Source organism: Candoia aspera, chromosome 1 (assembly GCF_035149785.1).
Source record: "Candoia aspera isolate rCanAsp1 chromosome 1, rCanAsp1.hap2, whole genome shotgun sequence".
NCBI classification, from domain to species: domain Eukaryota; kingdom Metazoa; phylum Chordata; class Lepidosauria; order Squamata; family Boidae; genus Candoia; species Candoia aspera.
The window spans coordinates 341,920,670-341,937,796 of record NC_086153.1 but is presented as its reverse complement, the minus strand read 5'-3'; the positions used below and the strand labels follow the sequence as shown (position 1 = coordinate 341,937,796).

At 50.8% G+C, this 17,127-nt stretch overlaps 1 protein-coding gene across 1 annotated transcript; it reads left to right on the top strand.

Annotated features, from left to right (window-relative positions):
- Positions 1 to 3,291: 3,291 nt before the first annotated feature.
- RAB11B (RAB11B, member RAS oncogene family) lies at positions 3,292 to 16,862 on the top strand. Its single transcript, XM_063291000.1, has 5 exons — positions 3,292 to 3,414; positions 6,329 to 6,524; positions 6,761 to 6,954; positions 7,963 to 8,043; positions 13,318 to 16,862. Exons 1-5 carry the CDS (start codon positions 3,375 to 3,377, stop codon positions 13,461 to 13,463), a joined length of 657 nt encoding a protein of 218 aa, XP_063147070.1. The 5' UTR covers positions 3,292 to 3,374; the 3' UTR covers positions 13,464 to 16,862.
- The last annotated feature ends 265 nt before the right edge of the window (positions 16,863 to 17,127 follow it).

The following is a 17,127-nucleotide window of genomic DNA, read 5'->3' as shown; positions in this document are numbered from 1 at the left end:
CAGAGCTTCCTGTCGGTCGTCAACACCCCCAGCTCCCCCAGGGACGAGTCCGTCACCTCTAGAATATCATCCATCCATCTTGCCCTTGGTTGGCCCCTCTTCCTTTTGCCCTCCACTCTCCCCAGCATCAGCATCTTCTCCCGGGTGTCCTGTCTTCTCATTATGTGGCCAAAGTATTTCAGTTTGGCCTTTAATATCATTCCCTCAAGTGAGCAGTCTGGCTTGATTTCCTGGAGGATGGACTGGTTTGATCTTCTTGCAGTCCAAGGCACTCTCAGAATTTTCCTCCAACAAAAGCATCGATCTTCCTTCACTCAGCCTTCCTTATGGTCCAGCTCTCGCAGCCATATGTTACTACGGGGAACACCATTGCTTTAACTATGCGGACCTTTGTTGTCAGTGTGATGTCTCTGCTCTTAACTACTTTATCGAGATTTGTCATTGCTCTTCTCCCAAGGATTAAGCATCTTCTGATTTCCTGACTGCAGTCAGCATCTGCAGTAATCTTCGCACCTAGAAATACAAAGTCTTTCACTGCTTCTACATTTTCTCCCTCTATTTGCCAGTTATCAATCAAGCTGGTTGCCATAATCTTGGTTTTTTTGAGGTTTAGCTGCAAGCCAGCTTTTGTACTTTCTTCTTTCACCTTCGTCATGAGGCTCCTCAGTTCCTCTTCGCTTTCAGCCATCAAAGTGGTATCATCTGCATATCTGAGATTGTTAATGTTTCTTCCAGTGATTTTAACTCTAGCCTTGGATTCCTCAAGCCCAGCATGTCACATGATGTGTTCTGCATACAAGTTGAATAGGTAGGGTGAGAGGATACAGCCCTGCCGTACTCCTTTCCCAATCTTAAACCAGTCCGTTGTTCCGTGGCCTGTTCTTACTGTTGCTACTTGGTCGTTATACAGATTCTTCAGGAGGCAGACAAGATGACTTGGTATCCCCATACCACTAAGAACTTGCCACAATTTGTTATGGTCCACACAGTCAAAGGCTTTAGAATAGTCAATAAAACAGAAATAGATGTTTTTTCTGAAACTCCCTGGCTTTTTCCATTATCCAGCGGATATTGGCAATTTGGTCTCTAGTTCCTCTGCCTTTTCTAAACCCAGCTTGTACATCTGGCAATTCTCGCTCCATGAGTTGCTGAAGTCTACCTTGCAGGATCTTGAGCATTACCTTACTGGCATGTGAAATGAGTGCCACTGTTCGATAGTTTGAACATTCTTTAGTGTTTCCCTTTTTTGGTATGGGGATATAAGTTGATTTTTTCCAATCTGATGGCCATTCCTGTGTTTTCCAAATTTGCTGGCATATAGCATGCATTACCTTGACAGCATCATCTTGCAAGATTTTGAACAGTTCAGCTGGGATGCCGTCATCCCCTGCTTCCTTGTTATTAGCAATGCTTCTTAAGGCCCACTCAACCTCACTCTTCAGGATGTCTGGCTCTAGCTCACCGACCACACTGTCAAAGCTATCCCCGATATTGTTATCCTTCCTATACAGGTCTTCTGTATATTCTTGCCACCTTTTCTTGATCTCTTCTTCTTCTGTTAGGTCCTTGCCATCTTTGTTTTTGATCATACCCATTTTGGCCTGGAATTTACCTCCAATGTTTCTAATTTTCTGGAAGAGGTCTCTTGTCCTTCCTATTCTATTGTCTTCTTCCACTTCCGCGCATTGCTTGTTTAAAAATAATTCCTTATCTCTCCTGGCTAACCTCTGGAATTTTGCCTTTAATTGGGCATATCTCCCCCTATCACTGTTGCCTTTTGCTTTCCTTCTTTCTTGGGCTACTTCTAGTGTCTCAGCAGACAGCCATTTTGCCTTCTTGGTTTTCTCTTTCTTTGGGATGTATTTTGTTGCCGCCTCTTGAACAATACTGCCAACTTCTGTCCAGAGTTCTTCTGGGACCCTATCTACTAAGTCCAGTCCCTTATTCTATTCTTCACCTCCACTGCATATTCCTTTGGGATATTAGTGAGCTCATATCTAGCTGATCTGTGGGTCTTCCCTAATCTCTTTAGTCTGATCCTAAATTGTGCAAGAAGAAGTTCGTGATCTGAACTACAGTCAGCTCCAGGCCTTGTTACATGTATGTATGTATGTATGTGTGTGTGTGTGTGTGTGTGTGTGTATATATATGTATGTATGTATGTATATATATATATATATATATATATATATATATATATATATATATAATGACGCCAACGCCATATCCTTGTGACTCCAGTCTCTACGCAACGCAGAGATGCGTCTATGATGGCGACGAGGCGGCTCTTATCCCCACTGTTGCTGCTGCTGTTGCAGTTGTGGTCGGAGTCCGAGACTGACGACGTCACTCTAAAAGTGAAAAACTTCTCTACGGACGAAACGTTCCTCGCCGGGACGCGCGGGCAGAAGCGGGTCTAGGACCCCGTTCTGACGGCCCCAGCTGCCGCTGCGCTTCACGCCGCGGCTCCGGGTGCCACCGGGGTGCTCCTGGGCGCCCCCCCCCTTTCTGCCCTCCAGGCGGTACCGGAGCTGCCAGGCGGGCGCGCTCGGAGCAGTCCCTCGTTTCCCGAAATGACACCCCCTTCCACCCTGACAGCCTTCCGGCTCCTGATGGGGGGTGTCGCTCTTCGGCGTACAGTTAAAGAACCTGCAAGTGACAGAAATAGATGTCCCAGTACTTTCAGCACAATATGGAGCATCGTCATTCATCCCTCCAGAACAAGTTCATGTAACGTATTTAATATATATATATATATTATACACACACATAAGATGCTGTCGTTTCTGCACAGATAAAGAAACGACAAAAAGGAGCAACTCCCCCATTTAAGAAGCACGGCAAGAACAACCGCAAAGGGGACAGAAAACCGTCGTCAGAAACCGACCCGCTTCGCAGCCCAGGCAGCCGCACCGACCCCGCATCCGCGCATCCGCGCACGCAGGGCGGAGTCGGATGCGCGCGCGCCCCCGCCCCCTCCGCGGCAGAGACTTTCTCCTTTGAAATGTTAAACAGGAACGTCACGCGGGGAAGGGGAGGGCCGCCTCCTTTTGAACCTCCGGCCAGTCAGAGGCCCCGCCCCCGAACGGTTCCGTCGTCCCCGCCTCTGCCGGCTGCCGATTGGCTCCCGCTGTCGCTCGCGCTCGCCGCGCACTGGCGGCCCGCCTCGGAGCCCCGCCTCCCCAAGCGCGAGGGCCGCCGCTGATAGGCGGAGCGGGCCGCCCTTCCCGGTGCCGCGTCACCGCGCGCGGGTCCCGCCCTTCGCCTGCCCCGGGGAGCCTGTCAGGGCTGGCGCGGATCGCTGTGATCGGCCCGCCCGGCTCGGCCGCCGCCGCCGCCTGCCTTCCGCTGAGCGGGACGGAGCCAGCGCCGCCATGGGGACCCGCGACGACGAGTACGACTATCTCTTCAAAGGTGCGGGCCGGGCCGGGCCGGGCGGGGCTCCGCGGGGGCGGGAAGTACGAAGGGAGCCGCCGCGCCGCCCCGGAGCGTCGCGGCCCTCCTGGGAGGACGGGGCGTGAGGGCGCCGGCCGGCCCCGCTCCCGCCTCCGCTCCGCGGGGCGCGACGGAGGGCCCCCCCGGCGACCGTCTCTCCCCGCGGGCGCGGAAGCGGAGGCTCGGCCGGTGCGTGGCGCCCCCAGCCCCCCGCCTCGCCCTGCCCTGCCCTGCCCTGCCCAGCTCTTCCGGCCGCTGCGCCGTGCGGCCCGGCTGCGTCCCCTCCGCGGCTCCCGGGCTCGGGCCCGGCTGGCCCGGCGCCGGCGCCGCCGCCCCCGGCCTGCCTGTGGCGACGAGGGGCCTCCCGCCCCGGCCCTTTCCGAGCCCCGCCCCCCGCCTTTCAGCGAGCAGAAAAGCGGGGGAAAGGAGCGGGCGCCGCTTCCAGCCGACGGCCGGCTCCGGCTCCGGCTCGAGGCCTCCTGAGGAAGCGGGGCGGCCGTGGCTCTTCCGCCGCACGGGGAGGTCCCGCTTCCTCCGGGGTGGCCGCTCCGTCAGCAGCGCTGCGTGGCCCCGGCTGCTCTGGGCTGCCCAGCGGCGAGTGCCGGAGCCTGCCCGCGATGCGCTTGCGTTATGCCCCCGATAGCGCTGGGGAAGGGGTGGGAGGGCGGCCGCCAGGCGTCCCGGAGGAGGAGGGGGAAGGGTGGCTGCTTGCCGTGGGCCGACTGGGGGCCCTGTAAATGCAGAGGCCGCCGGCGCTGGGCTGCAGGAACAGTCCGCTCGCAGCCGAGTTGCCTTTCGCACCCTACAGCTGGTCGGCAACCGACGCTGACCTAGAGAATGTGTGGATCTCAGGCGGGGAAAGCTAGGTTGTAGGAATTCTCTGACCTTGGGTAGCATGAAGATGTTGCTCAGGCAAGGAGTGACATTCAGCAAACAAAAAAGAAAAGCGCAGAGAACTCCTACAGCCCGACACTGGTGACCTTGGAGTCCATTGTTTTAGGAATGTTTGCTGATTCCCGTGAAAGTGCCCATAACTGAGGAGCAGCCCAGCCCCACGTGTATTGTCTGTTCCTGCTCACTTTTTTTTAGAGCTGCGTATGTGCGTAAGCTGTGGAAAGTCACCGCAGAAAGCAAGTAGAATATGAGAATGGGCACAGAAAATAACTATTGGAAACTAAAGGAAATTCAGAGCTGTAGTAGAGGAGATAAATCTTTTTACAAACTAAGTAAAAAGTTTGTAAGTTTTTGGTGGATGCAGGGTGGGTGATTGTATGATAGGCTGGAATTTCTGTACAGACTGACTTTTGCCGGTGTGATGCAGTTACATTTGTATTGGACACAGGCAGCTTATGCTCATAGCAGGAGCTTGAGGGAGTTTTCTACTCCCAGGTGTTTATTTTTGTTTAAATATCTTTAGTATTTTTAATTCTATCTCTTTGTTTTTTGGTTGATGGCATTACTGAAGTTTGCACTGTGGTTAGACCATTCTGTTTCATTCTAAGAGTTTCTGTTGTCTCCATAGTCCAGATAATGTTACTGTTTAAAGTGTTTACAAATACCACAAATTGTGGTCTGTAGCCTTTAGACTTGAACAGTCTCTTCTGGTTTTACTAGATCTCTAAAACACACCAAGCAGCAGAAAAGATGAATCAGGAGGCAAATGCATAAAAGTACAACAAGGTAGCTCCAAGAACATTATTAGATCAGAAATTAGTTTGTTGTTCTTTTCATTAGCAGAACTAGTCTAAGTAAGTGGAAGCACCTAGTCACTTCAGGAGATCTTCAAAAAAAAGCTAAACAAGGTTGGACCTGGTTACTATTTGGATGGGAGACCACCAGGAAATGCAGGGCTATACACTGTACTGGAAAGTTAAAAAAAAGCATCCTGGAAAAAGGCAATGGCAAAACCCTTCTTCACTGGTGCCAAGAACTTGAGATGGGTTTCTCCTGGAAGCCCCTAGGAGTTGAGCTTGACTGAAACCTTTGCTAGGGTTGGGATCCATAGACAAACTGTTTTTGGTTTCGGGTTTAGGAGGGGTCAGAATCCCTGGGAGTCTGAAATGCTTGGCAGCCTACTGTAGATCACACGGAAGCATTCCTTCCACGTAGCTCTGGTAGATGAATGCGTGGTTTTCATCGACCTTCACCCACAGATGGTACTGCCTAGTGTGTGCCTGTATCTCTTGCCACAGTTACTTCCCATGATCTGGTCTTTTATGCTCTTGTTAATGCATCCAAAATAGCATTTGCCTGCTCAGCAGCAAACTCAAGTTTGCATTTTGAACGGAAAAGTAGCAACCGAGTCCAGGAAGTCGAGAGCGTATGGGCCAGCGGTCTCAGCCGGAGGACCGAGGACCAGTCTCCTGTCAGCCATGGGAACTCACTGGGTGGCCCCCTTGTTTCTCAGTGGGCCGGAGAGGGTCTCCTGTGGGGGGAAAGAGGGGGCGGGGAGAGGGTGTGCTGTGTAACCTACCCCGGGCTGCTGAGGAAAGCCAAAGCCAGAAACTGAGGTATCTTGATAATGAAGTAAAGAGTAAAACGTTCTGGAGATCTGGCCTAGCTGTGGTTGGAAGAACAGAATGGACACCCTGCTACCTCGGGAGTCGGCGGAAGAAGCTAAAGCAGAAGCTGTGTTGTTTTCAAAGAGGTGCATTTTGGATGGCAAGGAGGAGAAGTGGAACGGAAAAGGTAGCATGCAACCATTGAGAGGGACGTGAGGGAGCAGAAGAGCGGGACGTTCAACTGCAGCGTAGAGGCCTTCTCTTGCCACACCGTCCTTCGGTGTGTCTTTTGCCAGTCGCACACTCTGCACTGCCTAGCTTCCCCTCCCTCCCATTTCAAGATGATGGATGGACGGATGTGGATGCATTGTTGTCTTTTCCTGCCCTCACAGTGGTGCTGATTGGCGACTCCGGCGTGGGGAAGAGCAATCTACTCTCCCGTTTCACGCGGAACGAGTTCAACCTGGAGAGCAAAAGCACCATCGGGGTGGAGTTTGCCACTAGAAGCATCCAGGTGGACGGGAAGACGATCAAGGCCCAGATCTGGGACACGGCGGGCCAGGAGCGCTACCGAGCCATCACCTCTGCGTAAGGCTGGACGGGCGGCTTGGGAGGGCGAGTGTGTGGTTGACCAGCTATCTCTGCCGGAGGGGCTGTGGGGGAGTTAAGAACGTGACACGCTCTTACCAGCCTTAGGAGCCTACTGTCTGAGGAATACGCGTGGCTCCAAGGTTGTAAATGGGCCGCTCATAGTGTGTTCTGTTGTCAAGAGGTTATGTAGTGTTTGACTTTCAGTTTGCTTAATGCTCTTAAAATAATTTCAGCTATTACCGTGGTGCTGTTGGGGCACTTCTGGTTTATGACATTGCCAAGCATCTGACGTACGAGAACGTGGAGCGTTGGCTGAAGGAGCTCCGGGATCACGCAGACAACAATATTGTCATTATGCTGGTGGGGAACAAGAGCGACCTGCGCCACCTGAGGGCTGTGCCAACGGATGAGGCCCGTGCTTTCGCAGGTTTGGGCAATTGACTTCTTTTAGCATATACTACACAGAGCAGCACTTGTTGCGTTCTGAAACGTGCTCAGAGACTTTGGTGAACTGGCTGCCTGGTGGAAGAAAAAAGAAACCTTGCATGTCGCACAAAAGCTTTGTTCAAATCGCTGAAGGATTGCAGCGATTTTGAAGCATCCAAAGTGCATTTGCTCTAGTAAAATCTAGAATAGGTCCCTGCCTGAAATGGCCCACCACCTTCCGCTAGAGAAGAAAGTTGGTGAACAACAGGCCCAGAAGCTGGAGAAGCTAAAGGCACCTGTGCTCTTGAGCATAAACAAAATGCTGCTTTGAACTTGCCAGCCCTTAATGTTTCTTAGAGTTACTACATTTGTGTGTTGGCCCTTCTCAGGAGACAGCAGCTATTCTGCGGTCCCTCAAAGCGAAAACGGCAAACGTGTGACAGGCTGGGCTAGTCACCGTCGCTTCAGGTTCGGCCTTTATCTTTATGGTACGGTGGCTGAGACTCATTGGAATTGTAGTTCAGAGCATCAGTCATGGGGCAGAGCGTGGAACGCCGATTTAGCATGACAGCGGGCTAAACGCTTCTCCTCTTCCAGTTTGACTTGGACAGACTTTGATTCCTCTTCAGTATAGTTAGCAAAACTAAGCCAATTTGAAAGCTTAGCGAACGAAACTTTCTTTGTTTTGCTGTTCATAGTTAGGGCTAGCCACAACCTCAGTCTTGGATGTAACAGCAAACTGGTTTTCATTTGAAACTGAAGAAATAGAAGTGTCTGATCTCCTTCTGGATTGGGAGAGAAGCATCAGGCTAGAGGCTGACTCCAGCTGGTCATGTTGGTTATGTGTAAACCAAACCAGTATTAATTTTCCCTCCAGTTAGCTGATCTTAAGACGGGGGGTAAAATCCTGCCAAACATTAAATCCGCCTTCCCCAGTTTGAGTGCCTCCTTCTCTGTGGGCAGAGCAGCTGGTGACACTGAAATGACTTCTCCCCTTTGCCCCTTGCAGAAAAAAACCATCTGTCATTCATCGAAACTTCAGCACTTGACTCAACAAATGTCGAAGAAGCCTTCAAGAACATCCTTACAGGTAAGGGAGCCGAAACTCTTGTCTGGACGTCAGGTGTGGCTGCTGTCCTGCACGAATTATGGCAAAAGCTTTGGGGTGTTATGTGGTGATTCCTGCCACTTGCCTCCATCTGGCAAACACCTGACGGATTGACAGGGAAGGAATCGTGATAGGTTTGTAGGATGGACTTGTTGGAGTCAGATCTTATCAAGAAGGGAAGCTTGTCCGCCTGACGGAAATTGAATTGCATCTCCAGGTGCTCCAGCTGGAAAACCTGCAGTGTAGTTCTTGCCAGGTTTGGCCTTATCACGTCTTGTTTACAGCACTCTGTGTGTGTTTTCTCTCCCATCAGATAAAATATGATTCTGCATTCATGCAAATGTTTAGGAACAGCTCTGGTCTAATTATTTTGAGTATACCCTTTCAGATTGCAGGGAGAAAACTATACGCTGAAGGATAGAAATTCTTTGCTATACTAAATTTCCAAAAACAAATTAATCCACAATTTAATATGCAGGCAGTCCTCACTTAACAACCATTCATTTAGTGTCAATCTGGACTTACAGCAGCTCTAAAATCTGACTTACGACCGGTCCTTGCACTTACGACCGTTTCAGGCTTCCACAGTCACGTGATCATTATTTTTTACCTTCCCAGGTGGCTTCCCGCAAGCAAAATTGGTGGAGAACTGTGTGATTTGCTTAATGACCATGTGGCTCCCTTAACGACTGTGATTTGCTTAACGACCACAAAATGGTCATAAAATCGTAACAACTGTGTTGCTTACTGACTGAAATTCTGGTCCTAATTGTGGTTGCTAAGTGAGGACTACCTGTACTAATGGGAGGAAAAGGAGAATGTGTGTTAAATCCAAATGGGAATTTTACAGATCAGGCATGTGTAAAATGGAGAATAAGTTTTACATTGGATGTTACATTTACATACACCTGCTAGCACTTGACAGGCAGCTTCACCATTAAGTCTGCTGGGGGTGGGGGAGAGAATTCAGCTGGTCCTTGTTGTGAATGAGTGGACGTTGCTGGTTCAGAGCGGACCAGATCAGTGAGCCGTTCGATGCTGATGGACTGCTTTGGAGGGTGACAGAAGGGAGGAGAGAAGGTGGAGAGAAGCCCTGCCGGGTGCCTGGAAGGTCGGGGCCGGAGAGGAGAGAACGAGGGGCAGCCCTAGAGCCAGAGTCGGGATGGGAGGCAGGGCGGTCTGTCGCTGGACAGCAGAGGAGAGGCCTGACGGGGAGGTGGCAGCAGCAGAGACTGCAGCTTCCTCTGCCTCTGTGGCCGTTGGCAGGGAGCGGCCAATCTGGCTGAGGGGGAAGTGCCTGGGATGGGCTGAAACTGCCCGGGGGAAGGCTCAAGGGAAGGACTGGCAGTGCAGGCCAGGGCTGGCCAAGCGTGGTACGTGTGGTATGGGGCTGCAGTGGCGGCCGGACTGGGAGCCCTGCACCAAGGATGCCTCGGGCCAGGCACGAGAGGCGGAGGGCAGTTGCAAGGCCCTTCCTTGGCAACAGAGGGAGGGGCCTTAAGGGGTACTGGGTCATTGCTGGCTGCCGCATATAAATGGGGTGGGAACTGGGGGGGGCACTCTCGGGGGGTTTCAGAGCCAGTGTCTGAAACCAGTCCTACCCTCCTGCCCCACAGGATTCAGCCTCAGTTCCAGGCAGCCGCATGCTTGGTGGCCCCAGGCTCCGCCGGCTGCTGGGTGGGCCCTGAGGGCAGTGCTTCCCTCTCAGAAAGGCACCCCCTGCGGTTTCAAGTGTGGCACCAGCAGCAAACCCAGAGCAGGGAGGTGGGGTAGGGGTTGTTATCCAGGAAGCCTCTGTGGCTTTCAGAGGCTCTGTGCTGTGGATAAACACACACAGGATCTCGTGGCTGAAGCTGGGCTCGAGGGAGCAAAGAACCGCGTTGTGGCGTGCTGGTCTCCTGGATACGTGGCAGCATCCCTGCTTCTGGTGCTTGATTCCATGGCTGCGTTGGCGGCAGAGTCCCTGAGGCTGATAATCCGTGGAGACTGTGACGTGCCCTCCCGTGGCATCGTGTCTGGAGCAGCTTGGGGGTTGGTGGCCGCCCTGGCAGCTATGGACCTGACCCAGGTCCTTGAGGGCCTGATGCACAAAGGCGGTCACACGCTAAATCCGTTTTTTTGTCTTGGGGCAGTTGCGATGTTATCATCGGTCTTTCGTCATAACCAGATGGTTCTCTGATTATTTTTTGGCTTAGCAATACTGCCCTCCCCCATGAAGGTAGGATCTGTTTGATTGGTCTGCCCCAGGCACTTAAAGGACCCGGCGGATTTTTCCCCTGAGGATCTGGTGGGCTATTCATTTGAGTCCTTGGTTTCTGCCTGGAATGCGCAGGTGACGAAGGCCTTCGATGGGATTGCGCCTAGGAGGCCTCTCTTTGTACACCAATCCCAGCTGACTCTTTGGTTCTCTGAGGACACCCAGAGATGAAATGTCAGAAGAGGCACCTGGAGCACCTTTGGAGGGACAAAGAGTGAATCCAACAGAACCTGTATAAGAGCCCCCATTAGGGATTACACTGTGGCAATAAGAGTGGTGAATTATTTCACCACTCTTATTGTGTCTGCTGATAGCCAACTGGCACCCTTTTTTTACATGACCTGCTCCCTCAGGACCATCTGTTGGGCTGCTGTGAAGATTATTCTAACCATCCAGTTGCTTGGATTTGCTTGTTGAACTCCAGCTGGGAAGGTCTACTTGTGATGGTGGAGGCATGGTCTCACTTGGCTTGATCCTGTACCTCCTGAGGAAATCAGTAGGGTCCTTGGGAACGTTAACCTGGCCAGCTGTTTGTTAGATTCACGCCCCTTGTGGTTTTTGAGGACCCTCTGGGAGGTGAAATGTGATTGGGTTGATGTGATGGTGAATTCATCCTTGAGAGAGAGTGGTCCTGCCAACTTGGAAGGAGGTGGTAACATGTCTCCTCCTCCTCAAGAAGTCATTACTGGACCCAACAGTTTTGAACAATTTTCACCTAGTCTCCAAGCTTTCTTTTCTGAGGAAAATGGTTGAGAAGGTAGTTCATGTTGCCGTGGAAGAAGTGGATTATATGAATCTGTTTCAGTTGGGTTTCAGGCTGTGGCACAGTATGAGGACAATATTGATGATCACCCTTGTTGATGAGCTCTGGTAGGGCCAGGATGGGGGTGGTGCCACCATCCTGGTTCTCCTTGATTTCTCAGCGGCTTTCAGTATCCTTCTGGACCAACTGTGGGGCCTGGGAGTGGGAGGCACAGTGTTGCAGTGGTTCTTCTTCCTCCAGGATTAGTTCTATAGTTGTTGATGGGGGGAGAGGTCCAGCCCTTGGCCCCTGCTTCGTGAGGTGCCTGAGGGCCTGATTCTCTCCCTACTTCTGTTTAACATGCGCGTGAAGCCATTGGGTGCGGTCAGTCATTGATACAGGCTCAGGTATCATCAGTGTGCTGGTGATACTCAGTTGCATCTCTCGAGCCCTGGCTGGCTAAGCAGTGCTCTCAAGGTCTTGTCCCAATGCCTGGAGGCTGTCGGTATATGAACAGGTATATAAGCTCACCCTTGGCAGGACCAAGTGGCTATGGGTTCCTGATTCATCTGGTGCTCGGGGTTTTCCCATCTTTGTTCTAAATAGGTTGTCGCTTCCTCAGACAAAACTGCCATGCAGTTTTGGGGTCTTCCTGCTTAGAGTCTCTTCTCACAATCACTCATACCTTAGTTGCCTTGCATGTGGATTGTTGCAATGTGCTGTACATGGGGCTGCCCTTGGAGACCACCTGGAAGCTACAGCTGGTTCAGAATGCAGTGGCACAAGCAGTAATGGGCAAATGGTTTCCAAAGGATGCTTGGGGAATTCCCTAGCTTTCCAGCAGACAGCTTGGTGCAGCACCTGTCGAGCAGCTGGCAACAGGAGGCCAGCAGAGCAGTGGATACCATTGTTCCCGAGAAGTCTCTTTCTAGGGCCCAGTCCTGCTTTGTATCTTGTTTTACTGAGGTCCTCTGCGACATACAAGTGCCGATGATGATGATGATGATGATGATGATGATGATGATGATGATTTATTAAACTTATATGCCGCCTGACTCTCAATGACTCTGGGTGGATGCTTGGAGCACCAAAGGAGGAAGATGAGAAGTGAATCTGAATATGGGTACATGCCCATGTTTGGGGTTACACTGTGGTGATAAGGAAGTGGGCTCACTTCTCACCCTTCATTGCTTCAATGGGCCATCGTCCAGTGGCCTTGTAATTTCCTGCTGGAGATCAGTCAACATAGAGATTGCCCACCTGGCCACTGAGACCAGAGCAGCTTTTGGACTCAGGCTCCTTCTCCAGCAGCAGGTGAGAGCTGTGGCTAGAAGTACCTTTGCCCACCTTTAGTTGGTGCACCTGTTGCAGCCTTACCTGGCTCAGGGACTTGGCTCTGGTGACTCGGACCCCGTTACTACTTGGTGAGGTAACGACAACATACTCTGCATGAGGCTGCCTTTGAAGGCCCCTTGGAAGCTGCAGCCAGTCCTGCTGGGAACACAGAACAGCAATACTGTGTGTGCTACACTGCTTACTGGCTGGTTTCTGTGTGCAGTTTCACGTGCTGTTTTTTACCCATAGAGCCCTGTATAGCTTGGCACCTGGCTACCTGCAGGACTACCTACTAGATCATCTGGGGAGGAACATCTTGTTCCACACTTCTGAGAGGCAAAGGGAGCTGAAGCCATCTCCCTGGAATGGTCTCCCAGTGGAGATGAGGCCTGTTGATGTTCAGAAATACGTTAAAAAGGAACTATTTCAGAAAGCGTTTTAACTAAGTTCTTGCACTGTGCCACCTTTTACTCCTTTATATCCTCTCTTACCTTTTTGGTATTTTATTTTGGTTATATTGTGCCTTTCAGGTTGGAGTTTTATGACTGTTATTTTATTAGTATTTTTAATCATACTGTTGCTGTTTTAACTTTTTGCTATATTATATTATTACGTAAGCCACCAAGAGCCATTGGATCGCAGTAGGATATAAACGCAATAAATAAGTAAAACAAATAATTGCTGTCTTTTCATAACAGTGCCCAAACCAATAAAGAATGCTATATCCCGGGTCACATCACATGCTAAGTGAATGACTAAACCTGCGACGTGCTGCGTCCATCCCTAATCTGGGATTGTGTGGTCCCAGCCTGCATGTTACGGGATGGATCACGCTCGCTGTTAACCAGTTGCTTATGGGGGCCGGATTCTTCTTTGCACAAGAAATATATCCTCATCAGAGCCATCCTGGTCTCCTTTGCAGAGATTTACCGCATCGTGTCGCAGAAGCAGATTGCAGACCGGTCCGCCCATGACGAGTCTCCTGGAAACAATGTGGTGGACATCAGTGTGCCCCCCACCACCGACGGACAGAAATCCAATAAACTCCAGTGCTGCCAGAACCTGTGACATCCCTCAGCTGCTGCCTGTCCTTTCCTTGGTCTGTTCTTCACTTGGAGACACGTGCGCACTTCCCTGGCATCTCTCCTGTCCTTTGCTGACTCCTCTTTCCTCCCTTCCATTTTAGAGCATTATCAAGAGGGCTAACATTCCCTTGCCTGTGACTAGTTATGAATGTAACGATGGGGATGGGAGCAGTTTGAAATTCCGCATTGAGCCAGGAAATGTTTTCGTGTGTGTGTGTGTGTGTGTGTGTGTGTGTTGTTTCTAAGAATGGGAAGGATGTGGGCTTTTTGTTCCAACAGAAGAAACCACTGTGCTTGAGGAAAATACAGGGAGTGCTGTCCTTTGTTTCCATTGAGGCTGTTTTGCAGGCACAAAGAACTTTTAAATCAAGGAAGAATCCAGAACCACTTTGGTAGTGGTCTTATGTCCTGTTTGTGTATACAAACACCTGCACACTCACACCTGAACTTCATTGATGAGAACATGGTTCTCCGACTTGTTCACCTCCCTCTCTCTGGTCTCCTTTCCTGTTCTAATGCAAGTGAGTTGGGTTGTGTAGCCTTCCTTGTTTTCCCTCAGACCAGCCCACTTCTTTCTCTTGGTTTCCCCCCTTCAGTCTGGGACAGTGGAGTATGTCTGTGCGCAGTGATTTCAGCCTTCTCCCGAGCCGCCACCAAGGCTGGGTGCAGGCCCTGGGAACTGGCTCCGAGAGGTCACTTTCTGGCATTATGCTAATGAATTTAATGTATGAAGTGCCAGCTGACGGCTTTCTGGGAGCTGCCTTGCGATCCCTCTTCACCGTAGGAATGCTTCCTCAAGTATCTCCAGGATTCTGTCATTGCATGTTGCTTTCCTCCTCAGCCTTTCTCTGCCCTTCAAACCCCTTTGGATTGAGTGTGAAGCAATATTTTTCATGCCATGTACATAACTTGCACTGGTAAGGTTACTTGGATGAATAGATGTAGAGAATTAGATACTCGATAGCTCCTTTTTTGTAACATTTGAGCATCTTGGAATTTGTATTATCCCCTTGCAGGTCATTTGCTCAAGCGTCTGTAGCCACCCTTTTGAAGCCCACCCTCCCTGGCTTGTTTCTCTCTCATCTTGCTCCCCTGAGGGTTTCAGGCTTTTTCTCCCTAAATTCTTACCGTACTCAGTGTAGTGGAAATCTAACAGTGGCAGGGTTAAAATACCATGTATCCCAAATAAGAATATTTGCTAGGAAGCCATCATTTGCAAGAAAGGATCTTGGTTCCAGTGAACTTCCTGTCTTCCTCTAGTTCTTGTGCTGTTCAGTTTTTGAAGCAAGGATGAAATAGCTGGTGGGGTGTGGATTTCCAAGTAGTCACAACGGTCTCCGGCCAGGAGGCAGTTACTGCTGGGCGGCTGGCAGCAGCATGTGTGTGTTTTGCAAGCAGAATTTTGGTCTTGCCCCGTTCACTTGGGGCATGTTCATGCGAGCAGGACAGCTGCCATAGCTTCTGTTTTCCTGGTTGGCCAAAAATACTTTAGAAGATAACTCCTACATTCCTCTAAGCTCTTGCCTAGATTCTTAATCAGACATGTTTTTCAGCCAGTTGACAAAATGAAAAAAAATCCCATTTTGCTGTTGAAGTCTTTTAACCTCTGATCTATTGAGAAAACCTCTTTAAGGATGGCCTGGGAAGGAAGGAGGGAAGGAGTCTGTGGTACTCTGCCAGCTGATCTCTGGAACGGAGATGGCCTTTCCCTGAGATTGGCAGCCTGCTTTTCAAGTGGGGTTGTTGAGTCATAATGCATGCAAGAAAACAAGATAATTTATTTTGGAGCCTGGCCATTTATCCCTCTTTGGTTGTTGAATGATACTGCAGTCTGGCCCAAGCCACAAAGACTTTGTCAACATGGCTCAGAGAAGCGGGGAGGGTGGCTTGGTTTGAGGCAAGTTCCAGAGGCAGGCCAGCTGCTCAGGCCTCCTTGCTTATCCCAGAGCTTTTCTTGGAGCCATTCCGTCTTTGGGAAGTGCTGCCCAGGGCGCTTCCGGTCGGCAGGGAGGTGGTGCCGGTTGCTGTCATCTCAGTGCTTTTTTCAGTCGCATCTGCACGTTATGGGGGATTTGTTTCTTCCTCTGACCAAGGCAGTCCAGAGTGCCTAGGGAACGTGGCTCCCTGTGCAATAAGTCAGCAGCTGGTCCCTTCCTTGAGCGCTGCTGACCGGCCCAGTTAGTGCGTCCACACCAGTCCTGGAGCCCCTTTTCCACCCTGGATCCAAATACCTAGACATCCTGGTAGAAGGGATCGTTTTTCGCTTCCAGGCTTATGGGGGAGGTTTCACTGTGGGGTTAAAGGCTATCCTCTTCCTTGGGCCCTGTGCTCCACCTCACCTTGCATCCAAATCTAGCTTTGGAATAGCCACTGGGTTCTTCTTCCCAAAGCAAGGAGTCCGTCTCAAATGACTCCCCTCCGTTCTTTGACTTTGGTTCTGGAGGCTTGGCTCAAGGGAGCTGAGAAGTAATTCCAAGAAGACCAAAAACAGCCCCTAAAAGGATGGAGGGAGGGAAGAAGAATTGGAGGAAGAAATCCCCATGGAAGACCTCAACCACCCTTCCAAGGAGGGCGGGTTATTAGTTCACACACTACATGTTTGTATTTTTAAATAACTGTTCCATGGTAATATCGCCCTGCTCTGGATAGCAGTCTGACTAAACTAAATAGGAGAAATGTGGATGCCCCCTACTCTCTTTTGTGCTCCTTTGCCTGAGTTGGTTATTCTCATTCCTTAGACTTGCTGCTGCTAACTCTCTGTTGCCCCTTCTGCTGCTGGAACCCCTGGTGCTGAAGACCCCAGGGCTAAGGACGAGGAGAAGGAATTCCTGGGCTGCTTCTGCCTGGCCCCTGCTTTGGGGGAAATGCTGCTGAGGCCCCTTTCCCTCCGGGGTGTAGAGGGCGCGCTCCCCCAGCCCTTTGCTGCTTTGTGAGCAAGGAGGGTTGCCAGAAGGATCTCTGGCCCTGAGCAACAGGGGAAGTAAACCCCTTGAGGTCTCTCTGCCTCGAGAACATGAGCTCAAAAGTGAGGTCTCTCTGATGAAAACAGCCACCGTTGGGAGGGCCCTAAGGAGGGCAATGTGGCAGTTCTGACTTGGGGGATGCAGCAAGGGCTCCCCCGCCAAAATGCTGGGGCTTGGAATCAGCCACAGGGCGCTGGTAAAACTCTGGAAAGGCTGTGAACCCTTTTCCCTTGCTTGGTTGAATGCTCCTGGGGCCAGTAAAATCTCTGGAGGTCATGCTGTGACGGAGGAGTCAAGGTTTTTTCTCTCGTTTGCTTCCTGCAGATTCCTTGTTAAGTGCAATTCCCCCTGTAAATAGTCCCTTGGATTTTGTGCATGGCTATTCTGTACTGTGGATATATAAAGATTGCCAAACCAAACAGTGTCTGTGTGTGCAATTTTTTATTCTGAGAAATAAGTACTTGGGGCTGTGTGTGTTTTGCACAAACTTTCAGCTGGGAGAGGAAGACCAGAATAGACTCCTGAAAATCTCATCCAACACCCCCTCCTTTTTGGGGGGAGAGGGGTTTCTGTGAGCATGAGGGAAAGTTCTGTTGGCACAGCTTGCAAAAGACTAAACTATGGTTAACATTAATGGATAAACCGAAACCAAACCACATTATGCCTCAGCATGTTATACGAACT